At 50.1% G+C, this 17,107-nt stretch overlaps 1 protein-coding gene across 2 annotated transcripts in view; it reads left to right on the forward strand.

The window, feature by feature from the left end:
• The window catches only part of LOC118122268 (proline-rich protein 7), a 14,021-nt gene extending 1,982 nt beyond the window's left edge, over window positions 1-12,039 (forward strand). The window contains exons 2-3 of one of the 2 annotated variants that reach the window (XM_035178897.2): window positions 2,137-3,514; window positions 10,506-12,039. In XM_035178897.2, the coding sequence (XP_035034788.2) occupies window positions 3,172-3,514; window positions 10,506-11,065 (903 nt within the window). In that variant the 5' untranslated portion in view covers window positions 2,137-3,171 and the 3' untranslated portion in view covers window positions 11,066-12,039. The remainder of the gene's footprint in view (window positions 1-2,136; window positions 3,515-10,505) is intronic. The other variant, XM_035178898.2, reaches the window with a different exon arrangement.
• Window positions 12,040-17,107: the final 5,068 nt, after the last annotated feature.

Here is a 17,107-nt window from a genome sequence, read left to right on the forward strand (position 1 = left end):
TGTATTCAGATTCTCTCGCTGCTCGAATGTTCTCTCCTGTAAATCCGGTTCACCTCCATTCGAAGGCCTTAAAGAACAGATATAAATAGAGCGAGATGTACTGTACATGTGGAGGTTGAGTGTGTTTCCTGAGCGCTCCTCTGTCACGAGTGGATCGGACGCAGGAGGCGTGGGGAGGGAACGGCGGCTCCATTCCATATCAGTACTCACAGATTGAAATATCCGCGGCTGTGCGACCTCGCTGACGGCCCCCCGCTGCTGAATCACCGCCGCTGAACAATTTCAAATTACAACAGACACAGGGGTGTGATTCCCAGAGGTGATGTGGAGGTGGAGGATGAAAAGACGATGACACAAACACCGCGGCTCCACTCGGGCTATAAATGAAACTGTAATTCAGAAGAAAAAAAAAGAAGAAGAACTCAGACGTCAGAGTTTTATTTGAGGAATTAAAGAGAAAGAAGGAGTCGCTTCTCAAAGAGGGAAAACCAGAGATGGAAAAATCCTCTTCCTCCAGAAATGAAGCCAAAATATCTCGGTTACGAACGCTGCCATCTTGTGTCGATGCATCATTTATAGTCAGAGTCTGTGCAGTGGTGATCGTAAAGTAGAGCCGTGGCATCGAACACCTGCAGGTACACCCACTGGACCAAGTCAGCTGACGTCTCAGCCCGTTTTTTTATATCATCAAATAAACTAATCTGATCAGGAACATGAACAAACATCAGTGAGGTAAGAACGACCTGAAATGACAGAAACCATCTTTGACAAACATTTAATTAAATCTACTGTGATGTTTGTTAGTTTGGTCCAGGTCCCCTCTGCTAACGTGGAGGAGGAGGAGTTCAAGCTCTCGCCAACCGGTGAAATATGCTCCGACATTCACTTGTTCGGTTTCTTACTCGCTCACATTCTCTTTTCCTCTTCTCCGTTTCCTCCGATAACATCGTCTTTGGTTCCTCCAGAGACTGACCTGTCCTATAGCTAGCTGCTAGCTGCTAGCTGCGACGTTGTTGGTGACGTACGTCGTAATGTTCCAGCACGGTACACTAAAGTTACACAGTGTAGTTCCAGGCCTGCAGGGGGCGCTGTGACAATGATAGACATGACATTCTCCCATTACACGTTGGTATCGCAGCAAAATGACCCTGAAGCTGTTATTTTACGTTATAAAAGGAAGTGGTGATTATTTAAGTTTGTAAAGATTTCATTGACAGGTGTGAACAAAGCTGAGCAGGTGGAACGAGGTGAAATCTGGAAGCTGAACCGACCTGATTCGTATCAAACTCTCAAAAACACCACAAAACATTTTGATCGTTGATTTCAGCTCAAACATTGAAACCAAATCCCAGAATCCCTCCTCAGCTCACAGCTGAAGCTCGGGTGTGATTCTGCTCTTGATTCACTGAGTCTCTGGTTCATGGAGTGTTTCTGAGGGACGGATCTTTCAAAGAACAAATCGTGTTCCAGTTTCTGCGTCGACGCTGTGAACCACGAGTTGAATCTTGGGAGACGATGGTTTTGCAAACTCAGTCTTTGTCCAGTGGAGATTTCTGCAGACGTCAGCTGTTGATGAAGAGCTGCGGAAATCTCTGAAGAAATTAACAAACAACCGGCAGCTGCTGTTTGTGTCCAACGAATCTGCTGCTGCAGCGGAAAATGCTTCTGTTCTGAGCCAATCAGAGGAGAACATTCATCTGTTCATCAGGAAGAGAACTGTGTTAAACCAAATTATATAAAGAAAAGACGAAGATGATTTTTCATCTACCTTTAATTTCTACCTCCTCTTTCTTGATGAAAGAAATCAGACGTGTGTGTGTGTGTGTGTGTGTGTGTGTGTGTGTGTGTGTGTGTGTGTGTGTGTGTGTGTGTGTGTGTGTGTGTGTGTGTGTGTGTGTGTGTGTGTGTGTGTGAGGATGAATTTGGAAGTCATGGAGACAACTAAGAATCTCTGATGTATCCTGATGTTTTTCAGTTTTGTCGTCACTGTGAATATCTTCTCTGCTCTGAGGTGTGAAACTGACCACCCCCCCCCACACCTCTGAGACTCAAACCTTCGTCCTGTGTTTACTGATTCTCACTGCTCTGACTCTGGTAATCTGACGATGGCGTCTCCTCGTCCCCGTGTCTCTGCAGAGCAGCGTGACACCGAGGAGTCCCGTCGGGATCTGAGACGGAGGAATTCTGGTCCTGGTGGTGCAGACGGACCCCGACTCCGACCCCCCCGCCTTCCTGCAGGGACCAGCTGTTTGACCTCGCTCGGAGGAACTGGTCACATCACCTCTGGGGTTTTTTGGCGCTTCTGATTGGACGTCGCCTCAGATCACCTGACCTGGCCTCATGCGATGATGTCACATTTTTATCTTTCGTCAGAAAAGACTAAATGTTTTCATCCTCCTCAGAAATCTGAGGATTGATTATCGAGGATTCTGCTGGAGAATTCAAACAGACGTTTATCTGTCGTCCTGTGGAAAAACGGTGTGAGTTTATCTCGGGATTCAAACCGTTTCCATCTCAACGAAGATCGTTTCAGCTGCTGGAGTTTATTTAATCTGGACGTACGAACAAACACAGAGAAAGATGTTTTTTAATTTGACTGCAGGTTAACTCATGTTTCCTCATCCAGACGTTTTACTAACTTTTCAATGTAGAAAAGTTGAAATGTCCTTTGATTTATTGATCTGTAAACCAGACGGAAAATAATGAGACTTTATTGAGTGAGAATCAAAGTGAATTTACACATTTAATTGAAGATGTTGTTGTTCAGACATGTGACTCTTATTACAAACATCGACTGGATCGCTTCTTCATCTTTGTAGTTTTTTCCATCGTTGCTGATCTCAGAAACTTTTTTATGAAACATTTCAAGTAGAAAACATTTGAACACGTGTTTGATTTCTTTAAACAAGAACTTTTTTTTGTGATAATTTGAGGGACGAAGAGTCCGACGTGCTCGTCACTGAAGGACATTCTGCAGTTTCACCAGCTACCACCGGAGTTTCATTACTTTATTTCCCACGTTGGATTATTTTCAGCGAAAGTGATCAAAGTGTCACATTTAGTCGTTTTGACTCTGGAGACGACTCGTTCCCTCAGTGAGCTTCAGGACCTTGTGTATAATCTGAAATCAGCTCTTCTGACCTCTTGGGGAACTCGCTCCCCGTCACTGCCATGGGGATGTCGCAGGGCACCTACACCTTCCTGGCCTGTTTCTCCGGGTTCTGGTTGGTCTGGGCCCTCGTGGTCATGCTCTGCTGCTTCTGCAGCTTCCTGCAGCGGCGGCTGAAGCGGCGCCGTGAGGAGCGTCTCCGGGAGCAGTGTCTACGGACTGCAGAGATGGAGCCGCTCAGCTGTCAACCTGCAGGATACCGGCCTCCTCCACCGCCGCAGCCGCCGCCGCCGCTGCAGCTGCCCAGAGAGCCGCCGCAGTTCTGTCCTCCTCACACCCTGTCGCCGCCACTTCCTCTGCCGGTTCCTCATCCACTGCCACAAGCCACCTGGGTCAGCATGCCAGGTAACGTCCAGAGATTAAAAGTTTTTTATTATGATACATTTGTCTATTACTTTATATGGTAGTGTTGTGGATGTGCACGTGTGACATTTGATCGGAAATTATACTCAAATACAAAAATGGATGTAGACTTGAAAGTGAAGCCAATGAGGAATGACTGAAACCCGTAATCTCTAATGACCAGCAGAGGGCGACAGCTCATTCGAAAACGATCATAACGCATCGTAAGCATCGGGGCCTGGATACAACAGTGTGATTGACAGCTAGTAACGTCCAATGGGTGCAGGTGTAGGTGGGCGTGCAGAGTCCTCGAGCTCTCAGTCAGGCTCCACCCCCTGCTCCTCCAAATATGGTTACTTCCTGTTTCAAAAACCAAGATGGCGCTGAGCACAATGTGAAACTGAGGCTTCATATCAGCAGCTCGCAAACCAGTGGGTGATAAAATCTATGTGGAAAGATTTTTGCATTTGTTTCTGAAGGTTGATGTTAGAAATATGTTTTGTATTTGCAGACCACGTTGATAGTGAACAGTATTTGTTTCGTTTAATTAGCTCCATGTCTCGTCGTCTCGCTGGAGCTGAAGTTTGCTTCATTCGTACTCAACATGTCAGCTGGTTTCTCCGTCTCGACAGCGAACTCACCACAGGGCGTCTCACCAGCACATTAATCTCTCTGCTGAGTGTAAAGTCACTGACAAATACCAAACCTGTCACTTCCCGTTTGCTTTTTATTTACGAGCCCAATGTGCATTTAATTCAATCAAGTCGTTACTTTCTTTATCCTAAAAAAATGGGAAAAAACTAATAAATTCAAGACACCAGAGAAAGTGAGACTTGGACGGAGGAGCGGAGGACAGGGGGAGGATTACATTATCCTGTCAGATTGTTTTTAGACTGTTTGGTTCCCAGCCTCCACCTCCCTGCCTGCCGGGCAGCGTTCCCCTGCGGGGCGTCATGGTGACAGCTGCTGCTGAGGCGTGGGCGGTGACTGTGGAGGCCGAGCGCTGACGAGCAACAACACGGCGGATTTAAACTAGAAACAGAAAGACAGAGAGGAAAGAGAGAGAGAGAGTCAGCAGCAGCACAGCTGGGAGGACGAGTTCAGATTTAATTTCCCATAACAATATTAAAGAAGTTATTAATCGTTGTCATCACGCCTGAGCGTTTCCATCACAATGTACCGAGTCTGTAATCGATGAAATTCTGTATTTGGGCCGTTTGTCTTTTAACAAAATATTTCACAAATTCCCACAATTTAAGTTGAACAGAATCAATATTTAATTTAAGTGTAATAACAGCTAGTTTAAACTTTATTTAACTTTATTACAACGGCACTTCATTTTATTGTTGACAGTCCTTAAACTGGTCGGGCAGCACTGACCCTTTAGTGATAATGTCGCAACGACAAATTTTTTGTTAGCATGATAAGAACCAAGCAGATTATACTGATGATGATGTCGACGTAAAACTGAGACTGAGTGATGTGCATCGCTTTTGGAAATATGACTCATGGTGTCACAATAACCTAAATAATCAGTACACATGGGAAACCTTGAAGTAAGTAATCCAGGTGTCGTGATAATATCGGATCTGGAGTCTCAGACAGAGACCACAAAAATGTGGAGAGAAAGAATGAGAAGTGAATCATGTACAGAAGAAAACAAAGAGAACACAGATGAATGTGAGACGGAGGAAAAGAGCATCAGCTGCTGTCAGAGATGTTTAACGAGCAGAGTCCGACAGTAACGATAAAACAAAAGGTCGCTGGAGCCGCGGTCACAAAGCAGACTGATGAACAGCTTCAGTTTCCAGGCAGCAGCGCGGCTAAAAGAGAGGTAGGTGCCGACCAGCTGAGCGAAGCCCAGGGCCGAGCCAGGAGCCGTTAGAGAGGAGCTGGGAGCCGATAGAGAGGAGCTGGGAGCCGATAGAGAGGAGCTGGGAGCCGATAGAGAGGAGCTGGGGGCGCTAGGAGTAGAGGGCGGGCCGATAGAGAGGAGCTGGGAGCCGATAGAGAGGAGCTGGGAGGCCGATAGAGAGGAGCAGGGCGATAGAGAGGAGGAGCGATAGAAGGAGCGGGGCGATAGAGAGGAGCGGAGCCATAGAGAGGAGCAGGGCGATAGAGAGCAGGAGCCGATAGAGAGGAGCCGGGAGCGATAGAGAGGAGCAGGAGCGATAGAGAGGAGCGGGAGCCGATGGAGAAGGCAGGGAGCCGATAGAGAGGAGCCGGGAGCCGATAGAGAGGAGCCGGGAGCCGATAGAGAGGAGCCGGGAGCCGATAGAGAGGAGCTGGGAGCCGATAGAGAGGAGCTGGGAGCCGATAGAGAGGAGCTGGGAGGCGATAGAGAGGAGCCGGGAGCCGATAGAGAGGAGCTGGGAGCCGATAGAGAGGAGCTGGGAGCCGAGCTGGGGGCCGATAGAGAGGAGCTGGGAGCCGATAGAGAGGAGCTGGGGGCGATAGAGAGGAGCTGGGGGCCGATAGAGAGGAGCTGGGAGCCGATGGGGAGGGCGAGCTGGGAGCCGATAGAGAGCTGGGGCCGATGAGAGGAGCTGGGGCCGATAGAGAGGAGCTGGGAGCGATAGAGAGGAGGAGCGATAGAGAAGCGAGGTAGAGAGGAGCGGGGGCGATAGAGAGGAGCAGGGCGATAGAGAGGAGCTGGGAGCCGATAGAGAGGAGCTGGGGGCCGATAGAGAGGAGCTGGGAGCCGATAGAGAGGAGCTGGGGGCCGATAGAGAGGAGCTGGGAGCCGATAGAGAGGAGCTGGGGGCGATAGAGAGGAGCTGGGAGCCGATAGAGAGGAGCTGGGAGCCGATAGAGAGGAGCTGGGAGCGAGCTGGGAGCCGATAGAGAGGAGCTGGGAGCCGATAGAGAGGAGCTGGGGGCCGATAGAGAGGAGCTGGGGGCGATAGAGAGGAGCTGGGAGCCGATAGAGAGGAGCTAGGGGCGAGCTGGGAGCCGATAGAGAGGAGCTGGGAGCCGATAGAGAGGAGCTGGGGGCGATAGAGAGGAGCTGGGAGCGATAGAGGAGCCGGGGCCGATAGAGAGAACGAGCCGTTAGAGAGGAGCGGGGGCGATAGAGAGGAGCAGGGCCGTTAGAGAGGAGCAGGAGCCGTTGAGAGAGGAGCCGGGGGCGATAGAGAGGAGCAGGGGGCGATAGAGAGGCAGGGAGCCGATAGAGGAGCAGGAGCGATGGAAGCAGGGAGCCGATAGAGAGGAGCTGGGAGCCGATGGAGAGGAGCGGGGGCCGTTAGGAAGGAGCAGGGGCGTTAGAGAGGAGCAGGAGCCGTTAGAGAGGAGCGGGGGCGATAGAGAGGAGCCGGGGGCGATAGAGAGAGCAGGGCCGATAGAGAGGAGCGGGAGCCGATAGAGGAGCAGGGGCCGATAGAGAGGAGCTGGGAGCCGATGGAGAGGAGCAGGGAGCGATGAGAGGAGCCGGGCCGATAGAGAGGAGCCGGGAGCCGATAGAGAGGCCGGGAGCCGATGGAGAGGAGCTGGGGCGATAGAAGGCGGGGAGCGATAGAGAGAGCCGGGAGCCGATAGGAAGGAGCTGGGAGCGATAGAGAGAACGAGGAGCCGATAGAGAGGAGCTGGGAGCGATAGAGAGGAGCCGGGAGCCGATAGGAAGGCGGGGAGCCGATAGAGAGGAGCGAGGAGCCGATAGAGAGGAGCCGGGAGCCGATAGGAAGGAGCAGGAGCCGATAGAGAGAACGGGCGATAGAAGGAGCAGGGCCGATAGAGAGGCAGGAGCCGATAGAGAGGAGCGGGAGCGATAGGAGCAGGGAGCCGATAGAGAGGAGCTGGGAGCCGATAGGAGGAGCGGGAGCCGATAGAGAGGAGCTGGGAGCGATAGAGAGGGCGAGGAGCCGATAGAGAGGAGCAGGAGCCGATAGAGAGGAGCGGGAGCGATAGAGAGGAGCCGGGAGCGATAGAGAGGAGCTGGGAGGCGATAGAGAGGAGCTGGGGCCGATAGAGAGGAGCTGGGGCCGATAGAGAGGAGCTGGGAGCCGATAGAGAGGAGCTGGGAGCCGAGCTGGGAGCCGATAGAGAGGAGCGGGGAGCCGATAGAGAGGAGCTGGGGGCCGATAGAGAGGAGCTGGGGGCCGAAGAGAGGAGCTGGGGCCGATAGAGAGGAGCTGGGGCAGGCTGGGAGCCGATAGAGAGGAGCTGGGAGCCGATAGAGAGGAGCTGGGGCGATAGAGAGGAGCTGGGAGCCGATAGGAAGGAGCTGGGGCCGATAGAGAGGAGCAGGGAGCCGTTAGAGAGGAGCCGGGGCCGATAGAGAGGAGCAGGGCGATAGAGAGGAGCTGGGAGCCGATAGAGAGGAGCCGGGAGCCGATAGAGAGGAGCTGGGAGCCGATAGAGAGGAGCTGGGAGCCGATAGAGAGGAGCTGGGAGGCGATAGAGAGGAGCTGGGGGCGATAGAGAGGAGCTGGGAGCCGATAGAGAGGAGCTGGGAGCCGATAGAGAGGAGCTGGGAGCCGAGCTGGGAGCCGATGGGAAGGAGCTGGGAGCCGATAGAGAGGAGCTGGGGCCGATAGAGAGGAGCTGGGGGCCGATAGAGAGGAGCTGGGAGCCGATAGAGAGGAGCTGGGGGCGAGCTGGAGCGATAGAGAGGAGCTGGGAGCCGATAGAGAGGAGCTGGGGGCGATAGGGAGGAGCTGGGAGCCGATAGAGAGGAGCCGAGGCCGATAGAGAGGAGCAGGGAGCCGTTAGAGAAGGGCGGGGGCGATAGAGAGGAGCAGGGCCGATAGAGAGGAGCCGGGGGCGATAGAGAGGAGCTGGGAGCCGATAGAGAGGAGCGGGGCCGATAGAGAGGAGCGGGGCGTTAGAGAGGAGCAGGGGGCCGATAGAGGCAGGGCGATAGAGAGGAGCAGGGAGCCGATAGAGAGGGGCGGGAGCCGATAGAGAGGAGCAGGGAGCCGATAGAGAGGAGCTGGGAGGCGTTAGAGAGGCGAGGGCGATAGAGAGGCCGGGGGCGATAGAGAGGAGCCGGGAGCCGATAGAGAGGAGCTGGGAGCCGATAGAGAGGAGCAGGGAGCCGATAGAGAGGAGCTGGGAGCCGATGGAGAGGAGCTGGGGCCGATAGAGAGGAGCAGGGGCCGTTAGAGAGGAGCAGGGAGCCGATAGAGAGGAGCGGGGGCGATAGAGAGGAGCAGGGGGCGATAGAGAGGAGCAGGGAGCCGATAGAGAGGAGCAGGGAGCCGATAGAGAGGAGCAGGAGCCGATAGAGAGGAGCTGGGAGCCGATGGAGAGGAGCAGGGAGCGATAGGAAGGGCAGGAGCCGATAGAGAGGAGCCGGGAGCCGATAGAGAGGAGCCGGGAGCCGATAGAGAGGAGCCGGGAGCCGATAGAGAGGAGCTGGGGCCGATAGAGAGGAGCCGGGAGCCGATAGAGAGGAGCTGGGGGCGATAGAGAGGAGCCGGGAGCCGATAGAGAGGAGCTGGGAGGCCGATAGAGAGGAGCTGGGAGCCGATAGAGAGGAGCTGGGGGCCGTTAGAGAGGAGCCGGAGGCGATAGAGAGGAGCAGGGAGCCGATAGAGAGGAGCTGGGAGCCGATAGAGAGGAGCTGGGAGCCGATGGGAAGGCTGGGAGCCGATAGAGAGGAGCGGGAGCGATGGGAGCGAGCCGATAGAGAGGAGCGGGGGCGATAGAGAGGAGCGGGGCGATAGAGAGGAGCGGGAGCCGATAGAGAGGAGCAGGGAGCGATAGAGAGGAGCAGGAGCCGATAGAGAGGAGCTGGGAGCCGATAGAGAGGAGCTGGGGCGATAGAGAGGAGCGGGAGCCGATAGAGAGGAGCAGAGCCGATAGAGAGGAGCGGGGGCGATAGAGAAGCGGGGGCGATAGAGAGGCCGGGGCGATAGAGAGGAGCGGGAGCCGATAGAGAGGAGCGGGAGCCGATAGAGAGGAGCAGGGAGCCGATGGAGAGGAGCAGGGAGCCGATGGAGAGGAGCTGGGAGCCGATAGAGAGGAGCTGGGAGCCGATGGAGAGGAGCTGGGAGCGATGGAGAGCCGGAGCCGATGGAGAGGAGCCGGGAGCGATAGGGAGGCAGGAGCCGATGGAGAGGAGCAGGGAGCCGATGGAGAGGAGCTGGGAGCCGATAGAGAGGAGTGGGAGCCGATAGAGAGGAGCTGGGGGCGATAGAGAGGAGCTGGGAGCCGATAGAGAGGAGCGGGAGCCGATAGAGAGGCAGGGCGATAGAGGAGCGGGGGCGATAGAGAGGAGCTTGGGGCGATATGTTATATATATATATATATATATATATATGACTCTACCACACACACTGCTTCCCTGCTAACATACGTGTGTGATCCTGTAACTGTGACTCATGTGATCACTGAGCTCCACATGTCACAGATCACCTTCTCACCATATTTAAGCTGAAATCACCACAGTTACATTCATCCTCTCAAACAAACCCTCCAGATCCTCGAGGTGGAAACTGGAACCCGAGCGTTTGTTCCTGTGTAGCTGAGGTTTATTTAAAGCCGCTGGCTGATGTGCTAGCGTTGCTCCGAGCAGATCACCAGAGGAGTCAGGACAGAGTTCGATTCCGTAGGTATCTGTGATGGACCGATCACTGTCTGTGGGTTTTTTCGGAAGATGGATGAGCTGGACTTCAGAATGCTAACTTCGTATTTTCTGACGAGTCGAGTGACTCGATATATCGATCAGGATCTGTGCAGATTCACAAACCTGAAAATAGAACCTGCATTCAGTGAATACATGTTTGTATCTCAGGGAGGTTTGAGTACCAGGTCTGAAATCCGAATATAGTCTGTCGTGATTGGATCGCTGTCCGACTTGAGTGTGTTCACACCACATAAACCACATGTTGATACCGACAGCAGCAGAGATGAGAGAGGACGAACCAATCAACTGTCTCTTAGTTTCAATCAAAGCACACTCGTAGATTTCACCTCCTGTGCGGATTGTATCGTAGATTCAAAGTGAAAGTTGAGATTAACCCGAGCTTCCATCCTCTTCTTCTACCTCCAGACGCTGATATGCTCGGGAAGCCGCCCTGCTACGAGGTGGCCGTCCTGATGGAGGATCCTCCTCCGCCCTACAGCGAGGTCTTGGCCGACCCACGTGGGGGCACCTACCTGAAACCCGCCCCGCTTCGCGCAGCGCCACCACCTGTCAGGGAACATCAGGATCCCGCTCCTGTGTTCATGTCCGAGACCAGCAAGCTTCCTGTGGCGACTGTGTTCCCTGGTCGAGGCTACTCCTCCCTGATACGCCTGCCTTCATCGCAGCGCTGGGACTCCCTGGGTCACCTCCTGTCCAACATGGACTTGAACCACAACAACCTCACGCCGCCGGCGGCGCGCTCCCTGCAGGATGCCGCCGCTATGGCAACCATGCCCCGCCGTGAGCCCAGGACTCAGCATGATGGACTTGGGATCAGAGGCGGAATACAAGGACTTCAAGGGGGGACACCGGGATTCCAAGGAGAGTTCCAGGGGCTTCAGGGGGTCCACAGACTGAGGGGCCTGGAGTCCAGCTGTGGCCTTCCTACAGCCTTCCCCCTGCTGGGTCGGAGCACGGCGGTTTAGGCCTGGATGTTTCCCAACCTGCTGCAGAGTCGGCCCGTCTCTGAAGAGCTTCACTCAGGAGATGTTTAATGACAGACTTCCTGTGCGCCTGCCTCCAGCCTGCTCGCTGTTTCCAGCAGCAGAAGCAGAGACTTTCATTCCCCACAGAGATGAAAGAGGGTTAAAGTGCTGCGAAGGTGTCAGGGGTTCAATTCCCTGCGCTGCCCCGTGGGCGAAGCGTCACTTACTCTGCCGGTACTGTGGCTGTTGAGCTCTCTGCATGCGTGTGTGTGGGTAAAACAGGAAATAACACCGCTTCAAAGCGTGCTGAGTCATGGAGGTGTCCTGGTGTCATTTCAACCTTAATTGAGTCGAGGTTCTTTTAAAGAGACGAGGAGGGAGGAGAGAACGAGTCGGTAACGAGGTGGAGGACGAGCGACTAAATGAGCAACGAGTACTGCTGCTTCTGAACCTTTCATCCACGTCCCTCCGCCTGTATTTCCATCGCTGCCTCCTCTTTTCAAGTGGCCCTCTCCTTCTCTCCATCCCTCTCCTCTGTGCCCCAGCAACCTATTGTACCAGTCTGCTGTTGCCATGGCGCCCAGGAACTGTCTGTTGCCCACGACGACATCCCCTCTTTTATCTGCTCTGATTTTTTGAACACTCTGTTCGCAGCTTGCCTCTCCTCTCAAGGACCGGGAGCATTAACAGTAAGAAGAAGAACCGGCGCCGACCTTCGCAGACTGTTTTCACAGCCGAGGACAGAGCAGCATTTTGTAACGCGCTGCTTAGTTAACGTCTTCTTCGACTGGTTCAGCCTGGAAGTTACGGCACTTTGGTCGCAGGAGGACGTCAACTGAGCCTAATTTTTCACGAACAGATTTAATATCATTCCTTTTAAGCTTTGTGACAAACGCCTTCTCTCTTGTGAAATAAAAACACCTTCACCTGCCGACCTGCTTGGTCCAGTAATGGAAGTGGAAAAGGTTACAGGTTAAAATGGCAAAATAAAAGATCATTTTTGTGTAAAGTCAGTCAAGTGTTTTATTTCTCACTAACAAACATACGATTAAATAGAACTCAGTAGAGATAACACGTCACTAAGGCCAAACAATCCGACACATGACTGTAGTTAATAGAAATATAGAATAAACAGGAAGTGATCTGATAACTGATCTATTTCCTGCACTTAGGATGTTCGTGTTTCACCCGTTATTTATTTTATTTATTTGTTAGTTAGTCAGCAGGATTACGCAAAAACTACAGAGCAGATTTCCACAGAACTCGGTGGAATGTTAGGATATGAGCCAATTTGGGCCTGGATCTAAACAAAGGGGCGAATTCCAGAAACTATTTACGTAAACAAAAACTAAATTCTGTATCTGCTCCTAAGTCTGCATCCCGTCAGACCATAATGATTTCTACCCTCATCTCGTTACCAAGTTAGCTGGAGGGAGGAGGCCTGGGCCTGGAAGGTTTTGCATAATTCCTGCTGCCTCGCCGCCAGTCATGGTTTATGCAAATGTTGGCCACCATGTGACGACGATGAGGAAGTCTGGACGACGGACGAGGAGTTTCAGGAGCTCCAGTGTTTTCTGGGCAGGAGAGAAGCTGCCTGTGACACAGAGCTTTTTAACTTCAGCATTCACCAAAACCTTTGTAAAGAAACTGAAAATACACAAAATGTCTCCTTTAAGAACGGTGAACAAAGGTTTCAGTTGATAAGAACACAAACCTCTGGTCTCTAACATGAAATGTGTTCATTCTTCCCACATCCTGGCGCTGGACGTAGAGAACGACGTCCGACACAGTGTCCGTTTACGTCACATTGATATTTGCAGTAACGGAGGCTGGAGGCTGAGTTCTGGTCGAGTTGTATCCGCAGACTTTCGAGGGAGGAACATGTGTAAAAATACCTCACAGACGCTGCAGGAAGCCGTCAGTCATCTTAGTCATTGTCTTATTTTGTATTGCACGATCGTAGTGGTGCCTTCGGGCTGATGATTCACTGATAATCAAACATTACGTCTTCACACCTTCAGATAAATATTTCTTGGCCTCGACAACACTGAGAAACGGATTACGCAACTTGATCTGAGCAGCTGAGTGTTAAGTTGTGCATTTCACAAACTGATGATTCAAGGTTATGTAAAGAGAGCGAGTCCGTCCGATTCAGTTTCCTCCACGACGACAAACCTCTTCAGTTATGAAACCTCTGTAGAAACGAACAGGATCCTCAACTCGTCTCTTCAGTGTCGTGTTCGTACGTGATGAGAAAAACACCAGAGTTCATACAAGTGGATTTCATAATCTCTCCATTTGAGTGTTTTATTACTCATAGTTATCTTTTGATGTATGAAAAATAGAGAATTGTACAAGTTCCCTGACAAGTGTCTGAATGATGTTATATTTACGTGTTGCTCTCTACAACGTTAGAAACATTAATTCATTACATAAACCTTCAGTCTGACGAGATGATCGAGCTTGTAGAGCTGATAGCGTGTAGCTAACGTTAGATAAACTCATTGGACCTGTTCATCAGCTCTGACTTAGCAACCTGAGCTAGTTTGAGGATGTAAAGCTAATAATACATTTCAGACTCTGACTAGCTACCTTAGCTAACTTAGCCTGTAAAGCTACAAATGTATCAGAGTTCGTGAACAGATTTAAATTTGTGGAGCAGTTTTTGGTGAGTTGGACGCTCAGTGCGTCTCCGTCACATTTCGTCCTCCCTGATTTTCTGCTCCATCAAACTCGACTCTTCATATCAAGCCCGGGAGCATCTGTGAGAGGACGTGTTGCCTGGCAACATGCTCGGCCTTGTTTACATGTGTTAAAGAGAGAACATCAGCCCCCCCCCTTCGACACTCTGTCACATCACCACGGTAACCGCTGGGCATCGGCTGCTTCCCCCCCCGTCTTTGCTGGCGTCGTCCCGCTGTCATCAGAAAACCTCGGCTGCATCATAAATGTTCCCACAGCGACGACATGAGAACAACAGGTGATCAACGTTTGATAAAAACCTTCAACTCTGACCTGAATCAAACTTTATTAACAGTGAAGCACCGAACATTTATCTGATGTTTGTGTTTTTGTCAGTTGTTACGTATTAAAGAGACTGAAGGTTTGTAAACACTTCAGCATATCCCATAATGCATCAGTCCTCCACCTACTGCACCACCCCAGCAGCAGTGAGGCTATAAACTTGTTTAAAACATTAAAGCAACAACTTTTTAACCTGTAAGTAAACTCCGGGTCCAGAAAGTGAAGCCAATGTGGAAGAGCCTGAAACTTGTCTTCTGTGTAGTGACCAGCAGGGGGCGACTCCACTGGTAGTTTCTATAGAAGTCTATAGAAAGTGACTTCTCACTTTATAACGTCAGTAAACATTCAGGAGTTTCTGTCTCAGTCTCTAGTTTCAAGTCTTCTTCAAACAGCTGATGTTCATTTAGTGAATTATGATCATTTAGAGTCAAACAGACCATAAAGCACCGGATGTGTTGGGGGTACCACAGTGTGATTGACAGCTTGTACCGTCCAATGGGTGCAGGTGGCAGTGGGCGTGTCTTCCAGCTCTCAGTCAGGCTCCACCCCCAGCTCCTCCAAATATGGTTACCTCTGGTTTCAAAACCCCAAGATGGCGCTGAACTTAACTTTCTTTGATGCTTATCTGGAAAACAACACAACTTCCTTCTTGTCCACACGATTTTAAAGACTTGATTTCACATATTCCTGACTCACGTTTGGTTTCCTGTCTCTTCAGTATCTCAGAGACACAGAAACACGTCTGTTCAGTACCTGACCTCCTCTCGTCGCCTCCCCTTCACTGAGCCTCTGTTACATAAAAACCATGTTCACCATGTGATGCCTCTGATCTTCAGCAGGAGAACAAGGGATCAACTGAGGCAGGAACCAGAAAACCAATATCAGGACGAGTTTACACAACAAACTGTTCTCAGCTTCGAGCAGGAGAGGAGCTCATTGTATACACGTTATGAAATGTGGAAGAATCTCAACAAAGGAACAGGAACCTTCTTATAAATCACAGACGATACTTAAATATTAAAGATATGAAGAAGAAATCCTGAAAACAGCTGTTTCCTGGAGCTGTGCAGAAAACGGTGCAAACAATTATAACAGTTTTAATGCATAATATTCATCAGAACATTAAAACCTCTGCCAGACGTCGTGTTTTCACCTCTGTTCGTTTCTTCATCAGCAGGATCTCACAGAAACTACTGAGCGGATTTCTGCTAAAACCTCTTTAGTACTTCGCTCCGCTTCACTTAGAGTAAAGTGTGACACAGATGATGTTCAGATGTTGGATTATGGAGCTTCTGGGCTTCACATGCATGATTTTATAACACACAATTATTCTAAAAATCTACATTTCTGACAGTTGGAAACTGAATCTTTGATTTATTTTGTGTTTCACCTTCATGTGACCCAGTAGCGTCTGTACTGATCCTTACTCCTCTGCAGAGATCTGCCTTCATACAGATACTAGGATTATTCCCTTAGAGCCTCTTTACCTGCAGAGATATTCTCATGTATGTCCGAGCATCTGGTGAGTTTGTATTTTCCACAATCGACTATAAATCTTTTTATGAGCCACTGAAATATAGTGTGAGACGCCCCCTGCTGGCCCATTACACACTGTGATGGGTCAATTAACCGTTTATAATGATATAAAAGTTTCTAGTTAGACGAATCACCACAACACTGTATGAACTGCATAAAAAGAAACATACAGTTCATGTAGGTTTCTGAGTCTTTTAAATAGTTTTAGTATTTAACGTGGAACCAGGTTTCTCCTCATTTCAGTTTTTCTTCTTCCTCGTGTTTCCTGTCGAACTCGTGTCTCTGAGGACGAGGAGGAGAAATAAAAACCTCTCGAACTTGAAGACGCTCGACTCAGAGTCTCTGTAATCACGACTCATTTCCTCTGATTAACGAGCGATTAGAGGAGGCCGCCCCCCCGACCCCCTCAACCAGCTGATTGGACGACCTTTGGGCTGCTCCAACACGTCGGCCTGATTGGAGTTGCATTTTTATTTTCTAATGTTTCCGTGGGATCAGGGACGAGCAGTAAAATGATTCACGGTCAAAGACACGTTGAGCTGCAGCAAATCGATTTAGTTCAGTTAATTCAAACAGTCAAAGCTATTTACACGTTAACACTGTTACGACTCATCGTTATCGGTCCTGCTTCTTCTTAAAGACACAGACCGAAACCTTGAAGTTTCCAAAACATCGGAGTTGAACAGCTGATCCTGTTTCTTCATTAAAAGATGACATATTATATCATATTTTATTATGTATAATGTTATTTCTATCACACGAGTTGATTGACTTTCAGCAAATCGAATAGTTCCGTTGACGTGACGTCATGAAGAGATGGATTTTTCTTTCCCGTAACTTTGAAACATCCGGTCAGCAGAGAAAAGACGATCATACAAACACGTAAAACTGTTCAGTTCTGTTGTTATATTACTATTATATTAATAAAAAAAACATTTAGTAGCACTTATATGTGACTTACATGTTGCACTTTGTAGTTTGACTTTCTTGAAGAAAATTATACTTTATTGATTCTTGTTGTTCTGGGTTTGTTGCCTCATGGTTGATGCACTTATTGAGTCGCTTTGGATAAAAGCATCAGCTAAATGAAATGTATTATAATAATAACTATTATTATAGTTTAGTTTAGTTTCATGTGAAACCAGGGAAACTGGAAATCTCTCTGTGTGAACTCTGTTTGACGTGAGACCTTGAAGCTGAAGGACGAACTGCAGCTCCTGAAGTCTCCGGTCCTGAAGACACGATGAGTGACGAGGACTCGAGTTTCAGATTGAAACGACCCTGAAACGACCCTGAAGGTCGACGTGATGAGAGCGAGATGGAGGAGGAAACATTTAAAGACGTCTGGCTTCATGAAAACCTCTCGTTCTAACTCTTTCATCCTGAGTTTAGACTTTACCTCAGAACAAATCCAAAGTACGGCTCTGAGGCCACGTTTGGGAGAATTGCATCATGGGAAATCTGTTTAGAAGATGGTTACTG

The sequence above is a fragment of the Hippoglossus stenolepis genome, chromosome 15, assembly GCF_022539355.2.
Source record: "Hippoglossus stenolepis isolate QCI-W04-F060 chromosome 15, HSTE1.2, whole genome shotgun sequence".
NCBI lineage: Eukaryota > Metazoa > Chordata > Actinopteri > Pleuronectiformes > Pleuronectidae > Hippoglossus > Hippoglossus stenolepis.